Source organism: Salmo salar, chromosome ssa10 (genome assembly GCF_905237065.1).
Source record: "Salmo salar chromosome ssa10, Ssal_v3.1, whole genome shotgun sequence".
Classification (NCBI taxonomy): domain Eukaryota; kingdom Metazoa; phylum Chordata; class Actinopteri; order Salmoniformes; family Salmonidae; genus Salmo; species Salmo salar.
The window spans coordinates 63,997,792-64,015,810 of record NC_059451.1 but is presented as its reverse complement, the minus strand read 5'-3'; the positions used below and the strand labels follow the sequence as shown (position 1 = coordinate 64,015,810).

The following is an 18,019-nucleotide window of genomic DNA, read 5'->3' as shown; positions in this document are numbered from 1 at the left end:
CATCTGTGAAGAGCACAGGGCGCCAGTGGCGAATTTGCCAATCTTGGTATTCTCTGGCAAATGCCAAACGTCCTGCACGGTGTTGGGCTGTAAGCACAACCCCCACCTGTGGACGTCGGGCCCTCATACCACCCTCATGGAGTCTGTTTCTGACCGTTTGAGCAGACACATGCACATTTGTGGCCTGCTGGAAGTCATTTTGCAGGGCTCTGGCAGTGCTTCTCCTGCTCCTCCGTGCACAAAGGCGGAGGTAGCGGTCCTGCTGCTGGGTTGTTGCCCTTCTACGGCCTCCTCCACGTCTCCTGATGTACTGGCCTGTCTCCTGGTAGCGCCTCCATGCTCTGGACACTACGCTGACAGACACAGCAAACCTTCTTGCCACAGCTCGCATTGATGTGCCATCCTGGATGAGCTGCACTACCTGAGCCACTTGTGTGGGTTGTAGACTCCGTCTCATGCTACCACTAGAGTGAAAGCACCGCCAGCATTCAAAAGTGACCAAAACATCAGCTAGGAAGCATAGGAACTGAGAAGTGGTCTGTGGTCCCCACCTGCAGAACCACTCCTTTATTGGGGGGTGTCTTGCTAATTGCCTATAATTTCCACCTGTTGTCTATTCCATTTGCACAACAGCATGTGAAATTTATTGTCAATCAGTGTTGCTTCCTAAGTGGACAGTTTGATTTCACAGAAGTGTGATTGACTTGGAGTTACATTGTGTTGTTTAAGTGTTCCCATATATATATATAATATATATATATATATATATATATATACACATACATACAGCCTGGCAGAGCGGTTTTATGTGCTGACAATGGAAGCTGATAAGAGTTTCTTTACTCTGCTGGTCTCAGGAAGAAAGACCGAGTACAAATGTATCTGACACCGAGACACTTTACATGTGGTCTCGAGACTGGTACTACTAGTAGATCGCTACTTTATTAATCACAGAAGGGACACCTGCATGTGTAACTCAAGAGCTTAATGTAACAGTATTCAGTGGTACAATTACTTTAAATGAATATCAGATATTACCCACCCACTGCAATAAACATGGCCGGACACACAAAAACAATTACCGGAAACAGTCTGTCACACAACTTTAATAGAATATTAACTAATTCTGTACAAATTGAAAATAATATTGCGCAAGTAACAAATTGTGAGGAACCAGATAAAGCCATTTCTAGCACAAGGTCCAATTAGGTGGGGAGGTTGAAGACGTCACCGTGGCTTCTAGAGATCGGTCCTTTCAAAAACAAGGGCTCTACAATCTTTATTTTAAAAAAGGGGGGATATGTGTGGTAAAGCACTGTAACGATGACCACCATAACCAGCATCAACGTGCTGATAGGATCAAGTACATGGGCAACCGGTTGTCTCATGTTTGGGGAGACATTCTATAGACAAATAGGCATTCTTAGGAGAGTAATACATGTTTAAATGTCATTGTATGTTAGCAGGAATATGGACAGAACATGTGGTGGTGGAGGGGTTGGATTGGTAGCCTTCTGTAAAGATGGGCACCGTTTATGATGGCTGCATGAACTGCCACAACACCTCAACCTTCTCTGGCCCAATTCCAAACATCCTTATTTCCTTCCCCTAAAATATATCCGAGGACTGGATAGGTATGTTTTATGTTCTACTAATGTTAAGCTTTAAAATGTTACCATCTTGTACTGCTATCCCTTTTCTTGGTTAAGTGTGATGTGTAAATTGCACTTTCAAACCAAATAACCCTGTACACGTATCCGCAATATGGTAATAACTCCACCTAAACCTCTAAAAGGCAGGATTGTTATAACATCAACTATATAATATCTGTTATATTGCTTAAACCTTCAAGGTCCTTTCAGATCAGCTAAAAGGGACAAATAAGGAACGATAGGTTTAGGATCATGCCATTGTTTTTCTATAAATGTATTAGAACGGCTGACCATGAGAAGTGTAGCCATATTTAGTTAAGCCCTACGAGTTCGGGCACAGTCAAAGCAGTAGTATGGCAAGAAATTCTCAAAACGCTTTAAACCATTTCACATATTAAAAAATACAATTTGGCAGTATAAACATTTTGTTAGTCTTGCAAAGCCTGGGAAAGAAGGGACAAATGTTTGTTGGGCATTTGCATGGTGAATGAGAATGGGCCTTATCTATTGTGGTTGGGGCCTAAAATACTTTCTCATTATGCACCACCTCATACAGCTGCATGAAACCAGAATAAATAGTCCAAGGACATGAACATTAGAAAAGAAAATCAAATTGAGAGTAATACACCGTGTCTATTTAAAACACCATAAAGAAAAAAATAAAATAAAAAAAAACTTGTCAGCAACCCCAGTGATGTATTAAGTCAAACCTGTTCAGCAGTTTCCTGGTAAATTAACACTTATCTTATTGGCCTTATAAAACCCTGAGTAACTGATTTTCTGTGAAAACTAAAGTTCGGGATCCATCCATTCAATATTTTTTTTATTTGAATATTCTGAGGTTCTCGGCATTAGTCACCTACTTGTGAAGTAGACTAACTCTACGTTGCCGTGGTGAATTGTTTAAAGTCCAAGTCACTTCTTAATTGGTTATGAATGAAGATAAAACAAAGAGGGCGGGGGACTGGACAGCAGAAAAATGGGCATGCATGTATTAAAAACACTGTTTGGTTGTGTTCTATTGCGTTTGTATGAGAGTTCATAAGGGGCGGAGCCAACAGGGGCGGGAAGACCTGCTGATTGGATGAGGACTGATTTGATGGACAGCAGGACCTCGGCCAAGCTCCCCTGGTCACCACGGTTACTGCTGTTTGCACTCGGCAGGCTGGGGCTCTTCTTTCTGAGGGGAGGAAGGAGAGAGAGATGAGAGCTGAGGGGAAGGGTTGAGGGAAGAAGACGGCAGAGGGGTGGATGAGGTTGAAGGAAACAGGCAGAGATAGTCAGCTAATTGAACTAGTGTCAAAAGAACAGATCAAGCCAAGAGGAGAAAAAGTTACGAAAGAGAGCTTGGAGACGAGTGAAAAGGGTGACAAGGGGAGAATCTCAATTGTGCTGGAATAAGTTTGTTTTTGACCAAGTAATGAGAAGAGGGAGTTAGCCTTTAGTGAGACATCGGGAACTACTTGAGAATAAAGGATAGAGCGGTACAACTAAAAAAAAGAAACATATTGGAAAGATTGAGTGAAAGCAACAGGCTGGGTTCTGACTGGGTTGTGAAGAGACGGGAGTTAACCCTCTAGAGTATACCCCTTTATTTGAGGCACTAAACTATATTTTACACACACACACACACACAGAACAAAAATATAAATGCAACAATTTTACAGAGTTACGGTTCATATAAGGAAAATCAGGCAATTTAAATAAATGAAGCTCTAATCTATGGATTTCACATGACTGGGCAGGGGCGGAGCCACGGGTGGGCCTGGGAGGAAGTAGGGGTAGGTGGGCCACCCACTGGGAGCCAGGCCCAACCAATCAGAATGAGTTTATCGCCACAAAAAGTATTTATTACAGACAAACACTCAGTTTTGTCAGCTATCTGAGTGGCTGGTCTCAGACGATCCCGCAGGTGAAGAAGCCGGATGTGGAGGTCCTGGGCTGGCGTGGTTACATGTGGTCTGCGGTTGTGAGGCCAGTTGGCTGTACTGCCAAATTTTCTAAAACGACGTTGGAAGCGGCTTATGGTAGAGTAACGAACATTTATTTCTCTGGCAACAGCACTAGTGGACATTCCTGCAGTCAGCATGCCAGTTGCACGCTCCCTCAACTTGAGACATCTGTGGCATTGTGTCGTGTGACAAAACTGCACATTTTAGAGCGGCCTGTTACTATCCCAGGCACAAGGTGCACCAGTGTAATGATCATGCTGTTTTAAATTAGCTTCTTGATATGCCACACATGTCAGGTAGATGGATTATCTTGGCAAAGGAGACATGCTCACTAACAGGGATGTAAACACATTTGTGCACAAAATATTTGAGAAATAAGTTTTTGTGCATATGGAAAATGTCTGGGATCTTTAATTTCAGCTTATGAAACATGGGACCAACACTTTACATTTATATTTTTGTTCAGTATACTTCCATACATTTTTTAAACTGGTACCAGGCTGTCTTGAGGCTTTGGGCGTCCTAGAGACACATCTTCGCAGAGGGGTCACAGTGTGTAGCCCAAACGGTTCAGATGCTACAGACAGAAGTTGGCAGATCGGATGTACCACAAGACCTGCAACGCTTGTGGGGATCGTAGAGCAAAACGGAGAACACCATCGTGTTCACCATCTTTCCATAGAGGGGTCATAATAGTTTGTGGGTTAACCTTTTGGACGCTACAGACGTTTTCATGGGAAGAACGATTTTCGGGATGTCTCATGGTCTGACAAACACATGCAGAAGGGTGACGTGGATTGAGATGCAGCCCATGCAACAAACAAAAAAACATCTCCATCTTAAAATGACAGATTTTGATTGGGATTGTTTTATTATGCTAATTAGATTTCCATGGGGCAGCGGACATCGACTCTAGGGGGTTAAACTTGACAACAGAATGAAGGATGGAGTGATGGATAAAGAAATGTCTGGATAGAGAAAAGGAGAAAGGTGTGGATGGAGAGAATGAGAAGTGAGCCAAGACAGAAATACAAAGTACAGAATGCAGTGTCATTTTAATTTCTCCCTTACCTAGAAATGCATGGGGTGAGAATGATTGATTGCTTATGCCTGTAATGGGAGGAACAGGGGGAGGGGAGAGACAATAACAATGGTCAGGAACAAAACCATAGGGTTATTCAGATAGAAACGCAATATACTGACGGGGAGTGATGTTGGATCTACATTATGCTGTATTATATTCTGTAAGGCCATACACGTTTAATTTACTGTATAACAGAGACACCGCATCACATAAAATAAAAGTTAAAAAAGCCAAATCAAATGATTCACTTCATCAATGTAGTAGTTGGGGTTCGGTTTAATCGCAGTGAATCGAATCATGGTAATAAATTTAAAAAAATCATTTGTGAATCATGAACAGTAAAACATTTAGTTTTGCGTGGTGTACAGTGGACCATTATCAGCAACCATCACTCCTGTGTTCCAATGGCACGTTGTGTTCGCTAATCCCAGTTTATAATTTCAAAAGGCTAATTGATCATTAGAAAACCCTTTTGCAATTATGTTATTTCTCATGGTCTGAGTCATTTAAGTGTCTTCTGGCAAACTCCAAGCGGGCTGTCATTTGCCTTTTACTGAGGAGTGGGTTATGTCAGGCCACTTTATCATAAAGGCCTGGTTGGTGGAGTGCTGCAAAGATGGTTGTCCTTCTGGAAGGTTCTCCTATTTCCACAGAGGAACTCTGGAGCTCTGTCTGAGAGACCATGTTCTTGGTCACCTCCCTGACCAAGGCCCTTCTCCCACGATTGCTTAGTTTGTCTGGGCGGCCAACTCTACGAAGAGTCTTGGTGGTTCCAAACTTCTTCCATTTAAGCATGATGGAGACCACTGTTCTTGGGGACTTTCAATGCTGAAGACATTTTTTGGTACCCTTCCCCAGATCGGTGCCTTGACACAAACCTGTCTTGGAGCGCTACAGACATTTCCTTCGACCTCCTGGCTCGTTTTTTGCTGTGACATGCACTGTCAACTGAGACATTTTATAGACGGGTGTTTGCCTTTCCAAATCATGTCCAATCAATTGAATTTGTGCATAGGCAATATGGTAAACTATCAGACAGATAGACGAAGGTATGTGTAACGTTGTCGCTATGACAATAGACAGCGCTTAGTTTTTGTTACATTTGATTTTATGTGCCAACATGTTCCTAATTGGACAAGCTAAATGTGTACAATTTGCCAAGTGGATAGCCTAGGCCAGGGGTTCAAGCTTTTTCATGTCAAGGATCCCCAAATATGATGAATCCCTGTTCGTGGACTCCCTACAAAAAAAAAAAGTGTGAAAGCGGAGCAACTCATCCTGGGCTTAAGGCACAACACTGCACATCACAAGAACGATTTCAAAATAAAAAAAGTCATATATAGCCTCTTTGCTGTGAGACGATAGGCTTGCCATTTTTGCATATTTCAATTAAGCGCTTAATGAAAAATATACGTTCCTTGTTGGCTACAGATGCATTTTGTTGGTCCGACATTTTACCATTAGGAACGAATTTAAACTTGTTAACCGGTTAATGGTGGTCGGTTAAATTGGCAGCAAAATTGAACGAAATGTGAAACCCTATTATTCATTTGCCTGACTCGTCCTGAATTTACACTGAACAAAAACGCAACATGTAAAGTGTTGGTCCCATGTTTCATGAGCTGAAATAAAATGCCAGAAACGTTGCATATGCACAAAGAATATTTCTCAACACAGAAATGCACACATCCCTATTAGTGAGCATTTCTCCTTTGCCAAGATAATCCATCCACCTGACAGGTGTGGCATATAAAGAAATGATTAAACAGCATGATCATTACGTCTGTAATAAAGCCATTCTGTGGGGAAAAACAATTCTGATTGGGTTGGCCTGGCTCCCTATAACCCCATGCACACCCACAGCCCCCCCCTCCCTCCTGCCGAGTCATGCGAAATACATAGATTAGGGCCTAATTAATTTATTTAAATTGACTGAATTCCTTATAGGAACTACTCAGTCAATCTTTGAAATTGTTGCATGTCGCATTTATATTTTGGTTCAGAATACGTCCATTCATTTCTTCAACTTTTACCCAAACATTAAAAAAAATAAAAGTAAAAAACATTCGCTTAAAGTTACGTTATTTTGACAGAGTTAATGAACTGTCCATTGAGCAGCACAGCAATTGATAAAACAGGACCATGTTTGAAACAAGTGGTTCTAAGCTAGGGCTGGGTGGTATACCGTATTTTATGATATACCGGTATTGATGCACGGACCGGTTTGGGTTTTTACTTTACCTTCTATAACGGTATTTGAATGTTTGGTTTGTTTAATGTGACACGCTGTGTGTAATGTAGATTTTTATAGTTTACTTCGCTACTTGAGTCATCTCTCTCCGCGCCGCTTTCCACAGACCTAGCCCCACCCCGTCACTCAAGGAATGTCCTCAACCACGAGACACTTGCGTTCAGTCTGCATGGTCAATGCAGCACATGCAACTGTGTTGATGACAATGATGCTGTTTTCACTTTGCTTAATATAAATCCACAAGCGTTCTATAATTACACCATTAGTTTGTGTTTCTTACATCTGCAAACAGCTAGTTTGCATTTTCTTAGCAAGTTGGGACTTAATCTTGTTAGCCGCTAATGCTAATCGCTACCTAGCAAATAAATGTACTGAGTCAGAGCAAACGTAGTTAGCTATACAGCCCGATAATACCAGTGATGGTGTAGACCTAAATCAGCATGTTTGTGCAACAGTATCTTCTAAATCAAAGAGGAATACGCAAAGCATGAATATGTAAGCTACAAGAAGTAGCTAAGAGAAAACATGCAATGTAGCCAAAGATTATTGGGTCCCCTAGCAAACACTTAACAATTTTGGTTTCTACCAACTGTATTCAAAGTGCCCACAATGATACTCTCATCATATTTCCATGACGCCAACAGTTCATCCAAATGTTCATATGGCAGGCGAAAACCCGAGGAAAATCCATCCGGAAATATTTGAGGTCACAGGCCATTTCAATGCTTGCCTATGGGATATACAAGTGGGTAGGACCCAGATTGCAGTTCCTATGGCTTCCACTAGATGTCAACAGTCTTAGAAAGGGTTTCAGGCTTGTTTATTGAAAAATGAGCAAGTAGTGGGAAAAACTCCAAGGTGTATCTCATTAGAAATGTAGTCTTGTTGGCTCGTGAATGAGGTGCACGCTCTTCATTATTTATCTTCCCTATTGAACATACTATTCTCCGTCTTAAATATTATCGTTTATTTAGATATTAGAATACCTGAGGATTAATTAGAAACATTGTTTGACTTGTTTGGATGAACTTTACTGGTAACTTTTTGGATTAGTTTGTATGCATGTGGAACGAGTGGATTACTGAATCAAGTGCGCCACCTAAATGGACATTTTTGGGATATAAAGGACTTTATCAAACAAAACAACAATTCATTGTGTAGCTGGGACCCTTGGGATTGCAAACAGAGGAAGACCTTCAAAAGATAAGTGATTTATTTAATCGCTATTTATGATTTTGTGACGCATGTACTGGTTGAAAAAGTATTGGCGTGGGGAGCTGTCCTCAGATAATCGCATGGTATGCTTTCGCCGTAAAGCCTTTTGAAATCTGACAAGGCGGTTGAATTAACTTCTTATGGATGGTTGCAGTATTGAATAGCTTGAATGACTGACGTGCCCAGAGTAAACTGCCTGCTACTCACACTCAGAAACTAAGAAATGCATATTATTAGTAGATTTGGATAGAAAACACTCTTAAGTTTCTAAAACGGTTTGAATGTCTGTGAGTATAACAGAACTCATATGGCAGGCAAAAACCTGAGAAAAAATCCAAACAGGAAGTGGTTGTAGTTTTTCAAGTGATTGCCTATACAAACTACAGTGTCTGTGGGGTCATTTTGCACTTCCACTAGATGTCAACAGTCTTTAGAAACTTGTTTGATGGGGATGAATAAGGGGATGAATAAGAGCTCCTGTAGTCAGATGAGTGTCATCTGATGAATATCAAAGGTTAGTGATTAATTCTCTACATTTCTGCTTTTAGTGACTCCTCTCTTTGGCTGTGTTTTTTGTGTATAGGTGCTGACCTAACATAATCATATGGTTTGCTTTCGCCGTAAAGCCTTACTGAAATCAGACACTGTGGCTGGATTAACAAGAAGTAAAGCTTTAAAATGGTGTATAATACTTGTATGTTTGAGGAACTTTATGAGATTTTTGTTGTTTTGAATTTGACACCCTGCACTTTCACTGGCTGTTGTCATATCGATCCCGCTAACGGGACTCAAGCCATAAGAAGAAGTTAAGCTTTTAAACGTGGTAAGACACTTGTATTTTCATGAATGTTTAATATTATGATTTTTGTATTTTGAATTTCACGCTCTGCAATTTCACCGGTTGTCGTCGTAGGTGTCCCGCTAGCGGTTCATGCGCCAAGAGGTTAAGTACAGTGGGGGGAAAAAGTATTTGATCCCCTGCTGATTTTGTACGTTTGCCCACTTACAAAGAAATGATCCATCTATAATTTCAATAGTAGGTTTATTTGAACAGTGAGAGACAGAATAAATATAAAAAAATCCAGAAAAACACATGTCAAAAATGTTATAAAATGATTTGCATTTTAATGAGGGAAATAAGTATTTGACCCCTCTGCAAAACATGACTGAATACTTGGTGGCAAAACCCTTGTTGGCAATCACAGAGGTCAGACGTTTCTTGTAGTTGGCCACCAGGTTTGCACACATCTCAGGAGGGATTTTGTCCCACTCCTCTTTGCAGATCTTCTCCAAGTCATTAAGGTTTCGAGGCTGACGTTTGGCAACTCGAACCTTCAGCTCCCTCCACAGATTTTCTATGGGATTAAGGTCTGGAGACTGGCTAGGCCACTCCAGGACCTTAATGTGCTTCTTCTTGAGCCACTCCTTTGTTGCCTTGGCCATGTGTTTTGGGTCATTGTCATGCTGGAATACCCATCCACGACCCATTTTCAATGCCCTGGCTGAGGGAAGGAGGTTCTCACCCAAGATTTGACGGTACATGGCCCCGTCCATCGTCCCTTTGATGTGGTGAAGTTCTCCTTAGCAGAAAAACACCCTCAAAGCATAATGTTTCCACCTCCATGTTTGACGGTGGAGATGGTGTTCTTGGGGTCATAGGCAGCATTCCTCCTCCTCCAAACACGGCGAGTTGAGTTGATGTCAGAGAGCTCCATTTTGGGCTCATCTGACCACAACACTTTCACCAGTTGTCCTCTGAGTCATTCAGATGTTCATTGGCAAACTTCAGACGGGCATGTATATGCTTTCTTGAGCAGGGGGACCTTGCGGGCGCTGCAGGATTTCAGTCCTTCACGGCGTAGTGTGTTACCAATTGTTTTCTTGGTGACTACGGTCCCAGCTGCCTTGAGATGATTGACAAGATCTTCCCGTGTAGTTCTGGGCTGATTCCTCACCGTTCTCATTATCATTGCAACTCCACGAGGTGAGATCTTGCATGGAGCCCCAGGCCAAGGGATATTGACAGTTCTTTTGTGTTTCTTCCATTTGCGAATAATCGCACCAAATGTTGTCACCTTCTCACCAAGCTGCTTGGCGATGGTCTTGTAGCCCATTCCAGCCTTGTGTAGGTCTACAATCTTGTCCCTGACATCCTTGGAGAGCTCTTTGGTCTTGGCCATGGTGGAGAGTTTGGAATCTGATTGATTGATTGCTTCTGTGGGCAGGTGTCTTTTTTTACAGGTAACAAGCTGCGGTTAGGAGCACTCCCTTTAAGAGTGTGCTCCTAATCTCAGCTCGTTACCTGTATAAAAGACACCTGGAAGCCAGAAATCTTTCTGATTGAGAGGGGGTCAAATACTTATTTCCCTCATTAAAATGCAAATAAATTTATAACATTTCTGACATGCGTTTTTCTGGATATTTTTGTTGTTATTCCGTCTCTCACTGTTCAAATAAACCTACCATTAAAATTATAGACTGATCCTTTCTTTGTCAGTGGGCAAATATACAAAATCAGCAGGGGATCAAATACTTCCCCCCCCACTGTAAATACAGGCATGCACCACATTACTACAAGACAAAACAGCTCAATCAAGCCTGATGGTCTTGTAAGTATAAAACCAAAGCTTGCAATTCATTAAATAAAAAAATAAAAACATGAAAATGTAGCGCAATGGAATGTCACTGTGGTGTGAAGAAAACAATACTTTACCCTGTATGTGGTACAAATCACATTATTGTGGAAGCACCTCTTCTAAGAGTATGAATAAAGCTGTTTGAGAAGGTTTGAATCCTAATCAACCTGCCTACACAGTCTGAAGTACAATACCAACATAGCTACTGAAGTAGGTCAAAGCTGTGTGCTGGAAAACCTTGGCAGAGCATGGGTGGAAAAGTTGCTCCTTTTTTCGGCTTCAAAGACTGTCACTTCAAACGTCGTTTTTGTTTTTTAATCCATGTTTTTTACACCGGAAGGTGATGAACAACATAATAAATCAATAAGGCCCGAGTGGGTGTGGTATATGACCAATATACCACAGCTAAGGGCTGTTCAATGCAATGCAGAGTGCCTGGATACAGCCCTTAGCCGTTGTATATTGGCCATATACCACAAACCCGAGGTGCCTTATTGCTATTATGAACTGATTACCAACGTAATTATAACAGTAAAAAGTCAAATGTTGTCAAACCCATAACACGGCATCCAGCCAATCAGCATCCAGAGCTTGAACAACAGTTTATACAGCATAACACATGCTCTCCTTGTGAACCCTCACAATGTTGTGTGTTTTATTGATTTTATTTATTGAGAAGATCCCAGCTCATAATCCTACTGATCAAAGCAAATTGGCAAGACGAGGCGTGACCGTGACTATATCATAGTCATCCACCTCGGTGGAAATGACTTGGGTACACAAAGGGGACAGTTGTCGTGAGTCAGACGCGAGCTGATTTGGAGGTAGTCATTGAATGTTGGATGTTCCAGTGGGAAGACATTAACAAGTGCATAAAGACGGCCCGGGGCCCTGTCAACTAGCTGGTGTTGGCATCTCTCAGTGACAGGCGCGTGACAGTCAAAAAATTGTCAGCTGGTGATTGTCAAGCAATAACTGTCGGTCTCAAGGTAATTGATCGTTACCAAACACATTTAGCATCTCCTGGCTTCCACATATAGCCTACAATCCACTGATGCTGACGTTTGGAACATCTACATTTTGAAAAGTTAAATCCATTATGTATTTTAGACAGGTCTAAAGAAACATATGAAGAAAATATATATTTCAGAAGAACAGAATAGCATACTCTGAGTTGTCCTTATGTTAGGTCCTGATCTGGCTATGCCAAATGGCTGTGGGCTACACTAGTTCAGGATTTCCGTAGAATTCTGTGGCATTATTTTATAGTATGAAGAATACAATCGAACAAAGCTGAATAAAATAGAAAGGATATTTTCACCAAACGATTTGAGGGAGTGTGCACATGCAGCTATTCTGTGTTGAACAGTTAACAAAAAAAAAGGTATTCCTATATGCTTAGGGTGATTAACGTAACTTTAGTTGTTCTACAAACATTGGGCTAGATGTTTTGATTTTTAATACATTGTAAGGCTGCATGATGCGACTAATGATTTGAAAAAAGTCACTTGAAAAAGGTATGAGTTCTGCTTTGTTTTTTGGGCAGGCTGTCACTCATTCACAATTTGACAAGCACTTAATAATGCCTAGAATTTCACAGTGGCATCCCCTTTGTGTGGCTGTAATGCATCCTAAAAAAAATCCATGCATTTTGCGGCCAGTGCACCCTTCTCCAGTGCTGCGCGATCCATCACGTGATCGGCTCTCCCACAGAACTACAAATGAAGACAGACACATCGGGGACACAAGTGCACACGTCCTTATCCAATTCTGAGGTGCATATTGAAGATATTGGAAGAACTGTCCACATTAACTTTGTCAGCCAACAATATGAGTAGGCCTAACGAACAGCAAAAGCACTAGACTATGTCAATCTACTATCCCCCATTGTACAAAGGTCAACCTACTCTATTCTGTGCGAGAAATAAATATTCCAAACATAGTCTGGGACAGTTGTGGGATGCGATAGATCCCAAATTAATACAACTACTAGCATCAAAAAACCTGTTTTAAGCAATGAGCCTGACTCAACAAATGAGAACATTTAGCTTAAAATGTTGATAAAAAATTAGGCTATTTCTTCACATAAGCGCAGCAATGCGTACACGGCAGTAGGATAAGCGCTAATGTCCATTTCCAATTATGCATGTAATGCTTTTACTATAAAACGTGAAAATGACCTTCCCTAAACTTGAAACTCACGCACAGCTTGAGTGGAGTTAAGATTAATGTGCTTCATTTTAAATAAGCTCTTTGGCCACTTTAGTTGTGATACAAACCTTATTGAAACATATAGGCCTATGGGCTAGGTACATGAGGTGTGAGGCTATGATTCGGCATTGTTTCTTTAGCTGGGCATCATTCACAAGTGATAATACATAATTCACAAGTGATAATACATAATTCACAAGTGATAGGTTAATATTGTCACCCATCACACTATTCTTGATGTAATCTTGTCTTTACACATACTAAATAATAAAGGGGCAAGGGGGATACCTAGTCAGTTGTACAACTGAATGCCTTCAACTGAAATGTGCCTTCAGCATTTAACCCAACCCCTCTGAATCAGAGAGGTGTGGGGGGCTGCCATAATCAACATCCATGTCTTCAGCGCCTGGGGAACAGTGTGTTAACTGCCTTGCTCAAGGGCAGAACGACAGATTTTAACCTTGTCAGTTCGGGGATTCGATCTAGCAATTTTGTATAAGCAAGCTAACATTAGCTAGTTTGCTACATCGCCAATCAACATATGTTTGCATTTATAGATTAACCTCAGCTTGAATACCACCATATAGCTAGCTATATACAGTAGCTAGGTTTGTTTGCATACATTTATGACTGGCAGCATGGTACAAGTAGCTGTGTGGTTGCTGAACAAGCGATCCCAAACTTAATTGCTAATAAAAAAATTCTGATATGTTCTGTCGCAGCCGGCTGCGACCGGGAGGTCCATGGAGCGACGCACAATTGGCCCAGCGTCGTCCGGGTTAGGGAGGGTTTGGCCGGCAGGGATATCCTTGTTTCATCGCGCACTAGCGACTCCTGTGGCGGGCCGGGCGCAGTGCACACTGACCAGGTCGCCAGGTGTACGGCGTTTCCTCCGACACATTGGTGCAGCTGGCTTCCGGGTTGGATGTGCATTGTGTCAAGAAGCAGTGCGGCTTGTTTGGGTTGTGTTTCGGAGGACGCATGGCTCTCGACCTTCGCCTCTCCCGAGTCTGTACGGGAGTTGCAGCGATGAGACAAGACTAACTACTAACAATTGGATACCACGAAATTGGGGAGAAAAAAAAGGGGGTAATTTTTCCCCCCGTTTTTTTTTTATTCTGATATGTGGTAACAGACAGACAGCTCATGACGAGAGGTGGGGAGTGTGTGGTGCACCTACAATCAATTGATTAGCGAATATTCGAGATTGGTGTCATATTGGCTTACATATGATGGTAGGGAGATTTGAATTTAACACTGAGCTTCAACTAATGCCTATAATAGATGTGACAATAATATACTATGATTATAGCAAAGTAAAATTAGAAATGTAAAATATCAAACTGTTATTAGATCTAGCCTACTTGTAAATGTTCAACAAAATATTCATAAGCTGCCTATGAACTACAATTGGGATAATTTTCTTAAAATCTATTGACCTGAGAACAACATTTTAAAAAAGTATTAAAAAAATTGAGACATGATTAAATGCAATAAAAACAATGAATGGTGCTATAAAAATGTAAGTGACCTGTAATTAACACGTTCATTTTGACAGTCCTCGTTATAAATGTTTTGTGAAGGGAAATAATATGATAAGCAGTTGGGGCTAGGAGGCTACTTCCTTTGACACACATGTACCTGGGTGAGGAGAACCATCAGTTGGGAACACACTCAAGAAGCATGTCCACTAGCAGCACTGCATAAATACTGACCTTAGGGTCAAAGTCTCCCTCGTCATCATCATCACCATCCTGCTCCTAAATCACAAGAGACAGTAAATAATGACAATTATCCATAGTATCTTCCATTTCAAACATTTAACAAATAAAGATATTCATGTCCAATCCTCTCCTTACCTCTTCATCTCCCTCCTCCAGCTCTTCCTCCTCAAACTGCACAGACAAGAGGACAACAGTGTTACACATTCTGTTACAGCTCCCGATTGCAAATACACACCACATACAAAGTTGTGGAAATGGAAAACTCTTGATTAATGAACTTATGACAGACTCAATAGTTTCGCTCATGTTATAACATGCATTTGCTGTATGCCTAAATGTGTGAGTGTGTTTGACACGTACACTTTCGTCATCCTCCAGTGCCTCTCCAGTGAAGTAGAGCACAGCTCGGGGGACTATCCTCTCACGGAAGAAATGGCCAATCTCAAAGTCTGTGGCTAAGGTGAACTCGGCGTCCTCGTCCTGGGGAGACAGTTGTTTTTTAAAAGACATCATAGGCCACTTTCCTAGACAGCCCAGACCAGGGCCAGTATTCAGAAATCTTCTCAGAGTAGGAGTGCTGATCTAGGATCCATTTCCGCTTTTATATTAATTAATGGAAAGGGGAACCTGCTCCTAGATCAGCAATCCTACTCCGAGATGTTTTGTAAATACAGGCCCTGGACAAAAAGCCATATAAATGGGAAACCATAGAAATCACTTTTTTAGTCCAGGATTAGGTGTTTGTCCAAGTTTTATTTTTTTATTTCACCTTTCTTTAACCAGGTAGGCAAGAGTAAAACATTGAGTAAAACATACAGTCAATAATACAGTAGAAAAATAAGTCTATATACAATGTGAGCAAATGAGGTGAGATGAGGGAGGTAAAGGCAATAAATAGGCCATGGTGGCGAAGTAAATACAATATAGCAATTAAAACTGGAATGGTAGATTTGACAGTAGATGAGTGTGCAAAGTAGAAATACTGGGGTGCAAAGGAACAAAATAAATAAATACAGTAGGGGAGGTGGTAGTTGTTTGGGCTATTTATAGATGGGCCATGTACAGGTGCAGTGATCTGTGAGCTGCTCTGACAGCTGGTGCTTAACCTGTTATGGCTAGGGGGCAGTATTTTCACGGACGGATAAAAAAAACGTACCCGATTTAGTCTGATTAGTACTCCTGCCCAGAAACTAGAATATGCATATAATTATTAGCTTTGGATAGAAAACACTCCAAAGTTTCTAAAACTGTTTGAATGGTGTCTGTGTATAACAGAACTCATTTGGCAGGCCAAAACCTGAGAAGATTCCATGCAGGAAGTGCCGTGTCTGACCATTTCTTGGCCTTGTTGATTATCTCTATCTATTACAGGGGATCTCTGTTCTTACGTGACACTTTCTACGGCTCACATGGACTCTCAGAAGGCGGCAAAATGCTGAATCGTGGCTTTGCAGGCTCTGGCTGAAACAAAGTAGCGCGTTTGGATAGTGGCTGGTTACAGTACTGTGAGACTCAGGCTCGTGCCCGCGTCGACCGAAAGCTTTGTTTTCTTTCCTCTGTTTAGCTAAACGGAGATTCCCGGTCGGAATATTATCGCTTTTTTACGAGAAAAATGGCATAAAAATGGAATTTAAACAGCGGTTGACATGCTTCAAAGTACGGTAATGGAATATTTAGAAATCTTTTGTCACGAATTGCGCCATGCTCGCGACCCTGATTTACCATTTCGGATAGTGTCTTGGAACGCACGAACAAAACGCCGCAATTTGGATATAACGATGGATTATTTTGGACCAAACCAACATTTGTTATTGAAGTAGCAGTCCTGGGAGTGCATTCTGACGAAGACAACAAAGGTAATGAAACTTTTGTAATAGTAAATCGGAGTTTGATCAGGGCTAAACTTGGTCGGTGTCTAAATGGCTAGCCGTGATGGCTGGGCTATCTACTGAGAATATTGCAAAATGTGCTTTCACCGAAAAGCTATTTTAAAATCGGACATATCGAGTGCATAGAGGAGTTCTGTATCTATAATACTTAAAATAATTGTTATGTTTTTTGTGAACGTTTATCGTGAGTAATTTAGTAAATTCACCGGATGTTTGCGGGGGGTATGCTAGTTCTGAACGTCACATGCTAATATAAAAAAGCTGGTTTTTGATATATGAACTTGATTGAACAAAACATGCATGCATTGTATAACATAATGTCCTAGGGTTGTCATCTGATGAAGATCAAAGGTTAGTGCTGCATTTAGCTGTGGTTTTGTTTTTTGTGACATTATATGCTAGCTTGAAAAATGGGTGTCTGATTATTTCTGGCTGGGTACTCTGCTGACATAATCTAATGTTTTGCTTTTGTTGTAAAGCCTTTTTGAAATCGGACAGTGTGGTTAGATTAACGAGAGTCTTGTCTTTAAAATGCTGTAAAATAGTCATATGTTTGAAAAATGGAAGTTTTCGGATTTTAGAGGAATTTGTATTTCGCGCCACGCCCATCATTGGATATTGGAGCAGGTGTTCCGCTAGCGGAACGTCTAGATGTAAGAGGTTAACTTGTTATGATAGGGGGCAGTATTTTCACGGCCGGATAAAAAATGTACCCGATTTAATCTGGTTATTACTCCTGCCCAGAAACTAGGATATGCATATAATTAGTAGCTTTGGATAGAAAACACTCCAAAGTTTCTAAAACTGTTTGAATGGTGTCTGTGTATAACAGAACTCAAATGGCAGGCTAAAACCTGAGAAGATTCTGTACAGGAAGTACCCTGTCTGACCATTTCTTGGCCTTCTTTGTCATCTCTATCCAAACCAGGGGATCTCTGCTGTAACGTGACACTTTCTAAGGCTCCCAAAGGCTCTCAGAAGGCGCCAGAACGTTGAATGATGACTTTGCAGTCTCTGGCTGAAAATCAGTAGCGCATTTCGATAGTGGTCGATCTGAGAACAATGAGACGGGTGCGCGCGTGCACGAGACGACTCCATGTTTACATTTTCAGTCTTTGAACGAAAACAGGGTTTCCCGGTCAGAATATTATCGCTATTTTACGAGAAAAAAAGCATAAAAATTGATTTTAAAGCTAGTGAGGGAGATAAGTGTTTCCAGTTTCAGAGATTTTTGTAGTTCGTTCCAGTCATTGGCAGCAGAGAACTGGAAGGAGAGGCGGCCAAAGGAGGAATTGGCTTTGGGGGTGACAAGTGAGATATACCTGCTGGAACGCGTGCTACGGGTGGGTGCAGCTATGGTGACCAGCGAGCAGAGAAGGCGGGACTTTACCTAGCAGGGTCTTGT

The 18,019-nt window shown here is 41.4% G+C and overlaps 1 protein-coding gene across 6 annotated transcripts in view; it reads right to left on the bottom strand.

Moving 5' to 3' along the window:
- Nucleotides 1–1,086: 1,086 nt before the first annotated feature.
- The window catches only part of nap1l4a (nucleosome assembly protein 1-like 4a), a 73,644-nt gene continuing 56,711 nt past the window's right edge, over nt 1,087–18,019 (bottom strand). For 4 of the 6 annotated variants that reach the window (XM_045688021.1, XM_014123850.2, XM_045688020.1 and 1 more), the window contains exons 11-14: nt 15,086–15,205; nt 14,861–14,896; nt 14,717–14,761; nt 1,087–2,832 (exon numbers count right to left, since the gene is read on the bottom strand). In XM_045688021.1, the coding sequence (XP_045543977.1) occupies nt 2,794–2,832; nt 14,717–14,761; nt 14,861–14,896; nt 15,086–15,205 (240 nt within the window). In that variant the 3' untranslated portion in view covers nt 1,087–2,793. Of the gene's footprint in view, nt 2,863–4,675; nt 4,715–14,716; nt 14,762–14,860; nt 14,897–15,085; nt 15,206–18,019 lie in introns of all 6 variants that reach the window. The other 2 variants (XM_045688023.1, XM_045688022.1) reach the window with 2 other exon arrangements.